The following is a 15,963-nucleotide window of genomic DNA, read 5'->3' on the forward strand; positions in this document are numbered from 1 at the left end:
ATACGCCAGTGACTCCCACAGTAGTGTCCCTGTGTGCAGTGCTCGCCCTGAGCTCCAGGCCCCTCTTATCTCCAGCCCAATCTCTCGCTCAGATGTCTAGTAAATAGGCATTTGACTGAACTTATTTTCTTCTAAAACCTGCTCCTCCCCATCCATATCTTTTTCATTTCAGGAAGTAGCCCTCACCCACTTTTTCAGACTAAAAATATAGGAATAAATCTTGACTTCTCTTTTTTCACACCTGATTGACAATCTATCTGCCAATCCTAAAGCCTTTACCTTCTTAATATATCCAGATTCTGATTATTTGCCCATTTTATTCCCGCCAGGCATCACCCTCCCTTCACTGATCTCTCTGCTTCTGCCCACAGTAATCTCTATAAAACCCAACTCAGGTTACAGCTCTGCCCTGCTCAGAACCCTCTAGTGGGGGCTCATCACACTTGAAATAAAATCCCGGATTCTTTCTATGGACCACAAGACCTCTGTAATCTGGCCTCCGGCTCCTTTGCGACTGTTGCCCACGGGCTCCCACCGCTCTGGCCTCCTTGCTGTTCCTTCTCAGAGCCTTTACCCATGGTGCTCACTTTGCTGGTGCTTCTCCAGGTAGTTAGTTGCACAGTTTATTGTCTCACTAGACACAGGTCACCCCTCAGTGTTTCAGACAGAACAAAAACTTCCCTTTTCACACTCCATTGCTTACCCTGCTGTATTGGGTTCATCGCACTCACCACATGTGACACCTTATCCATCCACTGCCTTACTATCTGATCCCCTCACTAGGGCAGGGACTTTGTCGTTTTGTTCACTTCTGCATCGCAGGGCCTGGGAAAACAGTAGGCTGTCAATAAATGCAGGGTGGGACAAAAGGAGGTTAACACTTGTTCGTATGGAAACAAACACCAGTAATTAATGAGTAATAATAATACGAGGAGAATCATGCACTCACCGAGGTAAACCTCCTTTTTGCCCCACCCTGTATTGTTCGGACTGAGTGGATAAACGTGTGTCTTTCCAGCAGAAATGTCAAACCCTGTTTTGCCTTTGCTTTGTCCCTTCATTTATCCACCCAGCCTTTGACAAAGCCCCAGGCTTTTCCACAAGGGAGGAATTTCCCAACAAAAAGATAAGTACTGCAGACCCAGAAGAAAACGAGTATCTTCTGAGAATCATACCTTTTCATATCACTAATTCCCTAAATCCTGGCAACAATCCTCTGAGGGCATGTGGCAGTTTTCCTTGCACATATTATACAAGGAAATGTATAATGTGTGAAAATATCCTCACATATTACACACTTCCCGAGGCTTCGGGAAGATCACATGACTAAAAGGAGGAGTTGAGATTTGAACCTAGGTTACCTACCTGACTTGCAGTCCAAAATGGGGGCAGGAGTTTCTATCTGCAGCGTTAGACAGCTAGGCAGGGTAGAAAATTGTCTTCTTTGTTTTTCTGTAAAAGAGACTTTAGGATTCCTGAGAAGAGAGTAGAGACCTTTACCTAACCTACTAACACATATCCCCTTTCTAGTCTCCACTGAGTTTTTGTCTGAAAGTGTCCTGGGCATTTCTTAAGGTTAAGTGGTAAGTACTTTAGAGGAGTCCTTAAGAAGTATTCTTAAGAAGTCAAAACCTCTTTTTTTATTTTTTTGCTTTTATGTAGTCATTAGGTCAATATTTGGTCACCACAGGGCTAATATATTTCATTTGAGAGAGCAAATCAGCATCTGTTTGTTTGGTTTGTTTGGAAAAAGTCTTTCAACTGCACTCAATTTAATTCCTGGAACAATGGTATAACTGGTGTGGTTTACATATTGAACCTCTCACCACAGCCAACCAGATAAAGTTGGATGGATTGGATCCCACAACTAGGGGGAAAAAAAAGAGCATCTTTCCAGTTTACAAAGTGCTTTTGCCAAAAATCTGCACACCAACTGCATGAGTAATAAGGACTATACACACAGAGGACAGTGACATGGGGAAGGCCGTGTAAAGAAATGAAATGACGTTTCAATGTGTGGATGAGCAGACAATGCACAGAGGAACTACGTGCCCATCTAATCGTGGTGGTAGAGGAATCCTAGGCCTAAACGAGTGCAGACCGAGGGGATTATTACGCTGCTTGAAGTGATTCACAGGGTTCACGTGTGTGTGAACCTGGTCCTTGTATGTGGTGACTTAACACAGGAAAGTAAAACTGACAAAGTGCATAGAAAAAGAACACCTAATTTGAAGTCAAAGTTTAACCTTTTTAAACTTTATAACACTTTAAAAATCTAACTCATTTCACTGCATTGCTTAAAACCCTGCAGTGGCTCCCTACCTCCAGGTAAAAGCCATCTTCATTACAAATTCATTACGAGGCCCTCCTCCACCGGCCAGCCCTTCCCATGGGGCTTCAGCCACGCTCGCTCTCTGCTTCTGCACTATTCTTCCACGTGGGGTGCTGGCTCCCTCACTGCCTTCATACCCAACTGCCTAATGCGTATAGAAAAGTACTCTACATCCTCCATATCCCTTTCACTTGCCTTTACTTTCTGTGTTGCATTTACCGCCTCCTGACCCACCCAAACACAGGAGGTTGTTGTGTTCTCCCCTCTAGCGTTCAGTGAAGGCAGAAGCTGTCATGCGTACAGCTCCTTGTCAGCACCAAGAACAGCCTGGCATGCACACTCAAGCCAAATGGCCAGGATCACTTTTCTTAGTTTTGTTTTTTTTTTAAAGGGCATAACTTACAGAATTTTTTAAAAAAAAGATTTATTTTTAGACCTAGGGGAAGGGTATGAGAGAGGGAGAGAAACATTAATGTGTGATTGCCTCTTGTGTGCGTGCCCCTACTGGGGACCATGCCTGTAACCAGGCACGTGCTCTGACTGGGAATCAAACCAGTGGCCTTTTGGTTCAAAGGCTGGCACTCAATTCAGTGAGGCACACCAGCCAGGGCAACTTATAGAATTTTAATGAATGTACATTATGTGATAGCCAGATACTTCAAAACATAGGGACCATGGGGAAAATAACATTTTACTCTTAGTTGATAAAGTGCAGAGAACCTCTAGAATAGAAATTTTCAGGTTTTGAAGTTCAATTGAAATTCAAACTCCATGAGGTTTCGGTAAGAATTTAATTGTGGTATTGGGTCTGGTCATACCTTGGCCTTTGGAAATACAAACAAGGTTTTCCCAGTCTAACGTTCTTCTGTATTTGACCAACTTATTTCTTCAAGAACAAAACATTGCAGCCTTGCCTCCTTCTCTCTGGGGCCCAGATTCAGTCTTAAGAGGTGACGGCTGGAACACACACACACTGAAAAGCTTTCTTCTTATGTATGAACATAATCCCCAAATGAAACAATGAAACCCGTGCTCATAGAACAGTGAACCTGGGCACATTTTCAATTTACAAACTATGCTTCTTTTCCTATCATACAAATATTTCATGTTTGTTGTGTTGAAAAATGAAATTGCCTAAGTCACTCTTATGTCACCGTTTAAGAGATTACCAGTAATATTCTTCAGATCTTATAAAATATTCACGTATATCACATACTGTGTAAAGTAACCTTGACATTGGCTCTCATTACCCATGTATCATAGCTTAATCTGCTAAATTCAGGCAAGATAAGCGTCTTCATGACTAACAGTCGTGACTGCTAAAGAACAAAGCATTCTCTAGCAAGGAACCACACAGAACTCACTTCAGCCAGCTGTGGGGTTTTCCTAGCTAAGAAACAGGAGATAGGTTTTGTGTTGCTGAAATGAACACAAACAAGAAAATTCCGTTCTCACAGAGGAAACCTTGTAATACGACATTTCTTCATGATGAAGAGATTATGCATATTATTTAGGGGGAAAGGAATAACAGGTAACCATGTTCCTTTTGAATTCTCATACCCTTTACTCATATAAGATTGCTTTATGACACAAGGTTACTTTAGTTCTTAGCAGGTCAAGTTCTGTGCTGGAACCAGCTATACTTTTTTAAAAAAACTACTATCTCCTTCTCCCGCTACCTCTTATCCTTTCTAATCTCTGAAAGTTGAATATTTTTCAAGCTACACACCTGTGCCTAAAAACAGGGTCTCTTGCATCCAGAACTGAAAAACTTGGCTTTACACAGAGGAGTTTTTCTTTAAGAAATAGAGAATCTGAAAACTCAGTGGTGGAGGTTGAGTCCAATTCATAAATCATAAGGAACATGTTTGATGCCTAGCATTATTTTGCATATAAACATTTTCTCAAAGGGATACAAGATCTCCCTTCAAATAAACAGCACTAATTTTCACATGCTGATTCTAAAAATGTTCTTTAAATTTTACAGATGTACATCCAGGGAAAATTACTATTTGCCAACTTTATTTTCAATGGCTATAGCACATCTGCTAAAGACCTTCAAAAGCAAATGGTGAAGACAAGGAGTGATTACCATATGGGGTATTTCCTGCCCAGTGACTTCAGAATCCGGTAGGATGACGGAACATTGTTCCTTGTCTCACACTTTTAATTGGTAAAGCCCAGATAAGGGCCAATTGTCAGGGATTTACTTTTGCCTTTATCAGTATTTATTCCTTGCCTCAAATCTTTTCTGGAAAGAGGTAGCTTATTTATTTGAGTTCAGTTCAAGGAAGGCCACTTTCTTAACCAGCAGATGTTCCCAAGCTGCGCTCAGGAAGATGCAAACCAGTAACTCATTCAATTACATAGCACAAAGGATGATCCACTGGATGCTAACTTCCTTCTTAATTCCGTTTGCCTTTTCCCTGGGGGGGGGGGGCAGGGGAGGAGGGTGTTGTATGTCAACAAATGTAACATGATGAGATTGTATCCAATGGCTGACAGTCACTCTGAATGGTGAAAATGGAACTTTTAAATTTAATCTATTTTCACGATGATATGTTATCATAGGAAGCATATAAATGACCAAATAAAGCTTAACTAATGAATCCAAGGCTTTCTGGGGCAACTGCTGTCTTTTGTGGGTATATTAACAAATTCTGAAAAACACAGCAATAGAAAAATAGGGAAAAAAAGAAAAAAAGAATTCTATCTTTGGCTAATCCATGTTGCAAACACCAGAATAAAAAAAGGTACACGAAAAAGGACACAAAGAAGTACAGATTTTATTAGAGACTTCTTAAGCTCAGGGGGAATAACAATATTACAGACATATTGTATTCTTAAAAAATCCTTTACAACAGTAGACAAAAATTCAATATAATAAAACACACAAAGCTATCAAAGAAAGTGCTGTGTGAAAAAAAGTGATAATCTCAAGTTGTCAGGTAGGGTAAGTGATGTAGTTCTATACAAAACATAAGTAGTCAAAAGTAAAAATTAAAATATCTCTGAAAGAATATTTTCAAATGATATTTAAAACATACGGCTTTGGACTCCAAAAGTATCTGAATTGAAGGCAGACTTAGAAACTTACTGTGTAAACAAGCCTGAACTCTGTAAAACACTTCCCAAGTTCCTGTTACAAGTTCGCATTTAACAATGTTAAAGGAGAGTGCAAAGCTCCCCCCGCCCCCCACACACTGAGGACACTCAGCCACAGAAACACAAGGTGGGTTTGGGCATTTCTGGCCATGGCGGGAAACACAGTGAACCGTGCACACAGATTAGCGCACTGATACAAGATAACTGGTACGAGAACATTTTCACATTTGGGTGAATACAAAATGTCATAAATTCTGCAAGAATCAGTATATAAGGCTCGATCTACGCAATTCTATGTAGTTTGTTAGAGAAAAATGAACGAGAAGTATTGAAGCATAAATTAAGAGTGAATTTACAACACAATAAAGCCATTTAAGTCACTTGGCTTTAAAGGGAATCAAAATCCAAAGATGATTAGATCCAGTCTACTGTTTTATCAAAAACATACACATAGTAACACTTATAGTGTTTTGATTTATGCAAACAAGAAAACACTGAGAGAGAAGAGTGAACATACATAAGATTTAATGGGTAAAAATAATAGAATTCATGGAATGAAGCATCTCTGTAATGAATATAGTACAGAACTAATTGCAGGGGTGAGTTGTTCAAAATGAGCTCAGTCCAATTTTAAAGGATAACCCACTGACCCAATTTTCCCGGTGTAACAAGGCTTGGAGGAATAGCACAGTTTTTGGCTCTTTCCCTGATTAGTCTGCAATTATTTCAAACAGGGTCTAAATCTACTGAAACGCCAGTATCACCGAAAGTATACACTGGCAATGTGCATCATAATACCTTCAGATTTGGGGCCTTCTCAATCCTGTTCAGCAATCCGGTCCTCCAAATCAAACAAAAATTTGCATGTGGCTAGATGAATGTCACAGTTTTGACAAAGGACCATGCAATGAATCAACAAGATCAGAATATTTTAAAAATCCAGAGCAAACAGCTGGGAATGAAAATCAAGAAACTTACTAAAAATCTTATTTTACAAAATCCTTTTGTAAAATGTGAGGTATTAGCTCATTTCCACTCTATCATTCCAGCTTGTTTCCATCAACCACAGCAGATTCTAAAATGTAAGTCTACAATGAGGCCAGCAAGGGATGGTGTGTCAGCAAACGATGCTAATGTTCTCCCCAGATCTGAACCTCAAAAAGTGAGCTCAAAGCAATGTGGTAGATTCAATAACAGAGTAAAAGAAAGTGAGTCTCCAAAAACAAGAGTTTATAATTACTTGGCATTGGAGCCAGAAGGCAAAGACCAAATGTGTTTCAGAAACTAGGAACAATTACTTAAATGAGAGTGGTATAATATTGTTGAGTAGAAAGTCTTAAAGAAAAACAAAACCAGAAATCATTAATTTGGGGGAGAATTTTTTTTGGTGGCTAAGTTCTTTAACCTAAAAATAAAGATCCAATAATAAAAGTTACAAGCATAGGTCTCTTCCTTGGCAATTAATAATAACCATGTTACCTATCGCACTTCTGTTATGATAAGTTACTATGTCAATGTCTGGCAAGGCTTTATCTTGTTACCCATTGTTATCTCTTTAATTTTAGAAGATTAACCAAACAATTCTTGTTAAAATGTAGGCGCGCACACACACACAAAAGTGAGTCTTGGTGAAGGTTGGATGTCTAGTAAGCCTCAGGTTATCTTCAGTCTTCACACTCTTGACGGTCCAGGAATGATGCGCGAGTTTAGGTTGGTTCTAGGATAGGCCCAGGGGCCTGGTTTGATCTGGGATCCCTGGGACCATACCTAGAACAAACCCAAACAAAACCAAACTCCTGGGGAGTGCTTTCAGCTCAGGCAGACTTCTGGGCTTTTCACTTATATGGACCTCCAGGGCTGTACGAGGACCATACGGCAATCTTTAAGGAATAGGTGTAACATTTCTGGAGCTTTCTTTATGTTGCCAGATGCTAGTACTGTGCCTGAGTAAGCATTATTTATGTCATAGTATGAACAGAAGGTACTACAGGCTGGTGTAATAAAGTGCAAAAAATACTTTGATTTAGAAATGGAGTTAATTTAAGAACTTACTTGGGAGGGAAAGGGAGTGTGTAATTTCTTAGGATATTATAAAAGAATAGCCTACAGAAGACATGTTTTAGTTTTAGAAAAAAAATGTTCAACGATAAAATAATTTTAAGTAGCCAACCTTTAGGAAATCCTACAAAAGTGAAAAATCTCTAGTCCAAAATAGTAATATTATCCCTTATTTTGAGAAACTGTTTGGATACAAATATGAGAGAAAATATCTATTTCTACAATGACATTTCATAGACTATACCTGCTTTTAAAGTGTAGCCAGGAGTACACACAACTTAAATACTGTCCTATTGCAGTAAGATGCTTGATGTGTGCCAAATGAAATTCAGTAAATGGGAATAAAAAAAAAACCCTAATGTAATTGCTGACAGTTAAAATATATTAAAATATAGCATTAAATACAGCATTAAAATACAATATGCATGGAAATTTATCACACATTTTAGGATATCCATAAAATTAACTCCTTATCCATATTTTCTGTATATGCAAATCCTGGATTCATCTTTGTTTGGTTTACTGCAATTACAATGAGTTTAATCACTATTATCCCACAACTGTACTCACAGAGAACTTTTCTCCTCATACCAGCAACCTGAGTTTGGCATTGTGGCTCTCACTTCTGTAATAGCAGTCTCAGCTCAAGAACTGTTTTGGATTGTCTATTTTTTAAAATGAACATTGAACCATAATTCCTGTCCAGTAACATGAATAATGGAAAGCTGACTATGAGGCATGCCCATAAAATAAGTACTGATGTTAACATGATTACTAAAACACAGTTGGCCTGTTGGTAAAACTAAGTTGTTAAATGCTAGAATATCCCCTTCTAGACATATTTGAATTTTACTTACAAACATTGCAACATGCAAATTTCATGTTTATTTTTTCATTTGAGAGAAAAATGATCATGCTCGATTAATTAACATATTAAATGATAATTTAAACATGCAAAATATAGAATGACAACAGGAATTTGGTAATCCAAATATCTGTCCATATCATTATATCTAACACTGATAACTTTTGGCAAGATTTTACCTTACAATTAACTGAATGAAAATTAAGATACTGTTTTCTTATTTTCCAGGGCTCAATCCACTTCATGTTTTGGAAATGAAGACATACTTCTCTAAAAATGAAACCAAAACAATAAAAAACTGCCTTGCCAAAACAATTCTTAGCAGCATGTGATATCCAATTTAAGAGGAAGTACCGTAGAAAATGCTAATTTGAGCGGACTAATTTTTTTGGTTTTATAGGAACCAAAAAAATTTGAGGATAGAAATATAAAGATGGTAACATATAAAAACAAAATGGTTCCTTTTGTACAATGAAAGCTCTTCTATTTTGAGAGCAGGTAACTTATCTAGTTAATTCATTTATTTTTAAGATAGCAGTGAAATGTGTACTAATTTTAAAGATAGCAATGAAAAGTAATAGATGTTACAAAATCCATGTGCTTAAGTATAATCCCGTTTTTTGTTTTTGTCCTTACTGAGTCAATTTACTCTTACTTTATACATTATTCTAGCAGTCTCAGTCACCTTGTTTTCAAGACCAAAGCAGACTAGGAGGAACGTTGTGAGGACGGAGAAAGGCTATTGTATTGCTACAGGCACACTTAAGCAAGCAGTGACATAAACTGGAGGAATCAGAACTATTAAAAAGCAAAGGCATGTAAATGAAAAAAGCACAGCAGAATGGAGTCATTTAGTAAAGGATATATAGCTCTCAATGCCTAGTCTATCACATTATAAGTAATTATTATTAATGACCATTTTGACATAAAAAAGATTAAAATACATTTCATATATCATTTAAGAAGACAGCAATGTATATTAAGTTTTTAAAAGATTTCCTTTAAAACTTATTCTGAAAAATTTCAATGCTTACTTTAAGCTCCATAGAAAACTGGGATATGTAGAATGATTCATTCTCCCAAAATTCAATTACCCAGTTCTTACTAAATTAGCCAGGCATGTTTAGTCTCAAACCAATAGTTCTGGAATATAAATCTTGGTGAACAGAGTTGAAAACACATCTACAGTGCTGTAAGTTTTAAGACTGTATACTATACTAGGAAGAATTAAGAGCAAAATGTTTAACATTTCCCTAAGCTATACACAGTGATTCACAGAAAGATGACAGTCAAATTTTATTCTATAGCTGAATTCATTAATGGAGAGTCCTGGAAACATCAATACGTAGAAACTGAATTAATACTTCAAATATATGGCAATCACATATATAACCAAATGTTCTTTAGCAAGTTCTTAGTAAAGAACTAAGAGGCAAACAAACGAACGCTAAACAGCCAGACAAGTTCCACCAAGTCCATGCACTTTATGGACAGAACAGCCCCTCAGCCTTCTTTCAGTCTACTTACTCTTATTTTAGACACAATTCTAGCAAGCTTGGCAATCTGGTTTCTCAGTCCACAGCGGATTAGAAGCAGCAAATTAGGGGCCTAGTGCAGGAGGCAGGCACACAAGACAGAGCAAAAAGGGACAGCTGATTATAAGGAAAGAGAGAAACTGTGAAAAACAGACATAACTCAGAAAGCATAGCAAGGCAGAATCATGTAGTAAAGGGGCATTAGAGATGTCAGTAGCCACGAAGGGTGAATTTCTGATTATCAACCCATGATAGGAATTGCTATTATTAAAGACAACAACAAAAAAGTTAAAATTATATCCTAAATACTCTAGAAAAAGTGAAGTAGAAAGTACATTTTAGAAAATTTCCTGCTAGACTTGTAAAAATATTTAATGATAAAATGGATTTGTCTTAGTTACCTGAAAAATTAACTTATACAAGTTAGTCATCCATCAATGATTACAGATAAATCAACTGTTACTATACTCAGGGCATTTCCCCCTAGTTTCTACTCTAAAATATTTGTCACTTCATTTTCTAAAATAAAGTGACTTGCACAGGTATATCCTTACAAATATAACTGGGAGTACAAACCAACCTTTACGCTTTGTCTGGTTGTTGTTCATGGTGTGACACCTACTTTAGTTCAAATAATGAGTTGGCTGAGCTATCCCAAGTCTTATGGTATTTAGTTCTTGTTTCCTTATTTTGTTTAGATATAGAAACTGTACACTATGACTAAACCAAGGCAATCGAACTTTTCTTCCCACGTGATTTCTAATAATTTATCAAAATATTTCATATTTTACATTACTGTTGGTGTGTAAGTCACCAGAGGGAAATATGTCTTCCAGGATCCCTTCTAACACTATTGATTTCTGAATCTGTGAAATGTATCAGAACCTGACTCTTTTTATGCTTTAACAATAAAAGCTGTAACACTTTTATTATGTGAATCTGAATATTACTACTTTTTAAGAAAATTGAGTTTTAAATTTTTGACCTATTTTTACTAACATATTTATAACCAGATCTTGTTTTTTAGTCTCAAAGGTTTTATTTTCAACTATTTCTGAGAAGTCAGAAATCACAAACATCATTAAGTAATCTGGAGGATTTGGGTTTTGCTGGAACAATTTCTTATGATGTTACTAAGTCAGCTGCACCCATAGCTTTAAATGAAGGATCTGTGATTTCAACTTAGGCGCATCCTTCTACATTAAACCCTTAAACCAGTATTCTTACATTTCCTGACTGAGTTGCCTTAAATGTATTCCTATCAATTTGCTTGTCTCTGGTAACTTCACAAATCAAGAGTCAATGTATCATTTCCTAATGAAATATATTCAGATGCCGTAAGTACAATTAGATTTAACGAGGACTTAAGTCAGATAATAGAGACAACTTGTGAAAATAAGCAGAGGACCACAAATCAAAGACCAGCAAGAGCCTCGCACTAGACAGGCCAGATATGAAAGCTGAAAAAAGATATTTAAGATATAACTGTTACCAGATCATTTATTGCCACGACTTTCCTAACTACAGACAAAAAATTCTGTCTTCAGGACAGATCTAAATAGCTTTTTTCATGCATTCTTACATTAAGTACTAGGTTTAAAACAATGGAAAAGTTCATATTAAAAGCTGTCAGGATATATTACTCCTAACAAGAATTATTCTGTCAAAATACCACTGTAAAATGTGGAAAGCAGAGTTACAAATTTTCCCCACAAAGTATTTTCCTTAGAAGGTTTCTTATGAATGTGGGATGGCAGCCATTAAAATTAGTCAAAAGCCTGATAAGATAAAGTGAAATATTCTTAGAAAAGTAACAAATAGGAATATCCACTTATATTACATTGGCCCATTTTATTTCTTAAGGTATTCATGGCAAGAAGTGTCAAGTCCAACACAGAGGTTCTTAGGTTTCACTGGACATCGCATCGCCAAGGCCTTACTCCAAAATGACTGACTAAGAGTTACTGGGAGGATGGCCCCACATCTGCATTTTCAAAATAAGACCTCCAATTAATTTGAATACAGCCCCTCCCGTGAAAAAAAGAACACTGATTACAGACTACTATGAAAGAAAATTAGGAATTTTCACAGGAAAGATACTATTTTATGGTGGAAATATTTTAAAAGATAAGAAAATTTGAAAACTACAAAGACCAAAAAGCATTCAATTAAAGTTCTAAGATCATTATATAATGATTTCAGCAACTAGAATTTTCACTGAACTAAGTAACACCTAGTGAATAAAAGAGATCAGACTGGAAGATGAGAAATTCTTGGTTAAAATAAACCTTTCAAAATTAAAAACTATCACTTTAGAGATCACTGAATAAAATTGATAAAATATTATGAATCTATTTTTCCCAAAATGGTGTAATATAAAATAAAATATAACAAAATTTAAAATTATTAAAATTCTTCCTGTGTAAGGTTATAGATTAAAAGAAAGATTACCAAGTTTTCTCTTGGTAATTACTTCTAAATCCAAGGAAAAAAAGAGCTGACAAAGTAAATAATTTTAAAAAGAAAGTAAACTCTAAATGGTTTTATCCTAAGTTGTAAACTAGACCCACTCTTTGGAATTGTTCCTAAGAGCTTAGTTATGGAAAACTCACAGAATTTTTGGCAACTGGCAGAATCACTTAATAGTACAAAGGATCTCCACTGTTCATATAAAGCAGAAACAAGTTTTTCTTCAGCATAAAAAGTAAATTTCCTTAGATTACTGAAAGGAAAACCCTCTGCTTCATGAAAATTTACTCAGTCGAAGTGCTACACTGCAGGAGTTCGGATGTGTTTAATTCCAAAGCAATCCAGATCACGTCATTTTCTTTCTAGGATAACTCATAAATTGAGTTATCCCTACATTTCTCCCAAATAATGTCTATAAACTATGTCAGTACATGGGAGGTATGGGTTTCAAAAAACAATATCCTCCTGAAAATATCAGTCTTTGAAAAATGAAATCATGACACAAAAGAAAACAGAGGAGACTGGACAATTTGGAAAGCAATTCCTTTTAAGAGGTAGTTTGTGAGTAAAGTATTAAGGAGACAAGGATGCTTTCCAGAAAGGTGACAGGATATTTCCAGAGTCTCACTCAGGTGGAGAGGGGAGAGCCTCAAGTAAGAACTCAGCAGCCCGGTGGCCGGTTTATGTTAATGATACCCATTATCTCTAGACAAACTGACAGAACTTTCTGCAAAGTTGGGGATGAGGCCTTGAATGGACCACAGGGATCCCACTTTGACACAAGCTCTTCTAATTGCAACAAAAAAGAAAAAGATAAACACACAATAATTTAAAAGGGTAATCCTTAAAATGGTACATTGTTTTTGTTTAAAATATCATTAGGAAATCTTAAAATTAACTACTGAATACACATGAACAGAGAAATGTAAGAAACATGTCATAACCCAAGTACTTTTAGAATTGATTTTTAGGATTCCAAATCCCAGTACACATCAATTGCATGAAAACTTTTATTTAGAACCTGTCTCTTTAAGACTTGGTATAAACAAAAATAAAATACAAACGACTTGTTATTAACATAATAGCTGCAGTTATTAACTGCGAGAAAACTGTAGAAAGGAGTCACACTAAATGTTAATATTCTTGCAACAGAACTATCCCAGTCATTTTACAGTAGCAAATTCTGGCAAGAGAGGGTAAATTCACTGTTATGAAGTACTTCAAGAATTCCAAGGCCGATCAGTTGTGCTGTGAATAAAACAGCAGTTTATTCAAAAGAGCCCTTACCTTTCTCTCGTTTTCCTAAAACATCTGCCATACAGGTAACTACTATTTTCAGATCAGTTGTTCAAACCAGGGTTCCTCCTGTAAATTCACATCTTAGCTTTAAATATTAGTAAACTTACACTCATTTTCCCTTTCCAGTGGAATATCTAGTCGTGAAGCTAAAAAACACTTTCATAAAAGGAACAATTTAAAATCCTTCATGTAAATCTTGGTTCTCACTTTTCTTCTACCTCACTTTTACTTTCTTGTGGTAGGTGTTCTTCCTCCTCATCACCAAAAGTCTGTTCCTGCATGGCGGTAAAGGAGAGAGATCGAGCAGCCACTTCGGCAGCGAGGCCAGCAGTGAAGGTAAAGTCCGGTGACAGCTGCAGCCGCGCCAGCCTCTGCTTAATGGAGGGCTGGAACGAGTCCCTGGGGGCTGGGTGGGGACGGGCCAGGTCACCAACACCGGCCTGCTGGGAGTCATCTTCACTTTCCCACTGGTAACATACCCTTTCTTCAGCTCCTTGCAGGAAGCCTTCATTTGTAGAATTGCCTTTATCTTTACTGTCTAGAGAGTTTTCACTTAAATACTCAGTCCTACTACATATTTCATTGTCAGTTATGGAGGGTTTACTATTTCCTTCTTCATTATCATTTTTACCAACTTCCCCCATATCTGAATCCATTGATGGTTCTGAATTACTTATGGGTTCCACAGGGTCTACAGGAGACAAAGGTTTCAACACAGCTTTAAAGGGGAAAAAAAGCAAAAAGAAAGAAAAATAATAACTAAGGGCCCAATAATAATTTAAACTTTAATTTAAACTTCCAGTAGGTTTTTTTCTTATAAAGAATAAATAAAGGCTAAATTAAAGTTTTTAGTAAAATCAACATAAATTTATAAATACAGAGAATGTTGTAAGAGATAAAATGTTTAAGAAATAAAATGAGATGGGGTTTTGATGAAGATTAAAACACCTCATGTATTCTCTTATTCAAAATTAAAGCAGTGGCTGGTTCTCAAAATGTGGTATTCAAACCAAATAGCATCAGTCAGCATCACCTAGGAATCTGGTAGAAATGCAAATTCTCAGACCCCACCCTAGACCTATTGAATTGGAAAATGTCCCATTTCCATGGGACTTTCAGCTGTGTTTTACAAGCCTTCTGCTTTGCTCTGACCCATACTCAATTTTGAGGACCACAGCATTAACGAAGAAGCAGCATGGCTTTCACTGAAATGTGTCAGATAAAAAGCCTAAATAATCTAGGTAATAACCATATTTTCTACACATATATGTTTATAAGTTAAAACAGCATGAAAACAAATGCAACATACAATTCAACTTACGTGCCAATCACTTAAAAAGACCCTATGAAAGTAAAGACATAACTTCTACACATTTCGTAATGTCACAGAAAAATATATAATGCAATAAAATCTTCGTTCAAGATCAACTACAGCATGAAGCGTAATACATAAGTATAATATATATCCATTCGGCAGAAGTTGTCCTTTCAAGGGAAATGAAGTTTTATTTAGCCCCTCTTGATGTTAGTAGGCAGTGGGCTGCTTGCTAGGCAGGCTCTCCTCCCAGGGTGAGGGGTTAGTACAATACAACATATATATTATGAGGCATGGCAGAAGAAAAACAAAAGGTGCGTCCTGAAGATCTGGCGTTTATTTAAAAGCAATTTTGTAAAACGTGTCCATTTTCAAGAAACAGATCCCTAAGCTGCAGTAACTCCACTAGAGACGCAGCGACAACAGAAAAAAAATTGGTCACGGCAGGTTCCAGTGTAGCATCTCCCTCTCTAATTCCATTCGGACTTTGCCCCTGTAGGCAGAGATGAACACAACTCTGGAAGACGTACTGAAAGATTTCACGGGAAAAGCATTTTATGATATCAGCAGCTTTTATTTTCACAAACTAAGTCAGCATTATTGCCTTTTCAAATGTAAACTATCAAAAGCACATACCTGAAAAAGAAACACATTTTTCTCAGTGTTCTATCTTTGTCCATACTGTCAATAGGATAATTTTAAAGACATATGAAGAAAATACTAAACAATAAAAAAGGGTACAAGTTTATATAGAAGATGCTATTTTCAATCTTTGTGTGCAGTTTTAATCTATAAATCTGCTGGTTTAAAAAATGCAACTTTTACTAGAAGTTGATTGGTTTTCCTGGTTATTGCTGATTATTCCTGATTAAATGGGGGGCGGACATAATTCGTGTAATGGGTCAACTGGCAAGTGTGTTAACATTGTGCTAGAACATAAACCCCCAGCGGTATAGGGATTTTTGTCTCTTGATTTGTGTGCTAG

At 36.7% G+C, this 15,963-nt stretch overlaps 2 protein-coding genes across 10 annotated transcripts in view; one reads left to right on the top strand and one right to left on the bottom strand.

The window, feature by feature from the left end:
* Window positions 1-8,795, top strand: part of LOC128626833 (uncharacterized protein C3orf20-like) — a 28,955-nt gene extending 20,160 nt beyond the window's left edge. The window contains exons 4-5 of the mRNA XM_053661629.1: window positions 4,320-4,462; window positions 8,589-8,795. Coding sequence (XP_053517604.1) covers window positions 4,320-4,462; window positions 8,589-8,634 — 189 coding nt within the window. The 3' untranslated portion in view covers window positions 8,635-8,795. The remainder of the gene's footprint in view (window positions 1-4,319; window positions 4,463-8,588) is intronic.
* Window positions 8,796-13,356: 4,561 nt separating this feature from the next.
* The window catches only part of VEZT (vezatin, adherens junctions transmembrane protein), a 58,218-nt gene continuing 55,611 nt past the window's right edge, over window positions 13,357-15,963 (bottom strand). For 7 of the 9 annotated variants that reach the window (XM_037160137.2, XM_037160132.2, XM_037160136.2 and 4 more), the window contains one exon: window positions 13,357-14,381. In XM_037160137.2, the coding sequence (XP_037016032.2) occupies window positions 13,867-14,381 (515 nt within the window). In that variant the 3' untranslated portion in view covers window positions 13,357-13,866. Of the gene's footprint in view, window positions 14,382-14,411; window positions 15,472-15,963 lie in introns of those variants that run through there. The other 2 variants (XM_037160133.2, XM_037160140.2) reach the window with 2 other exon arrangements.

The sequence above is a fragment of the Artibeus jamaicensis genome, unplaced genomic scaffold (genome assembly GCF_021234435.1).
Source record: "Artibeus jamaicensis isolate MK-2021 breed Jamaican fruit bat unplaced genomic scaffold, CSHL_Jam_final contig_233, whole genome shotgun sequence".
Lineage (NCBI taxonomy): Eukaryota > Metazoa > Chordata > Mammalia > Chiroptera > Phyllostomidae > Artibeus > Artibeus jamaicensis.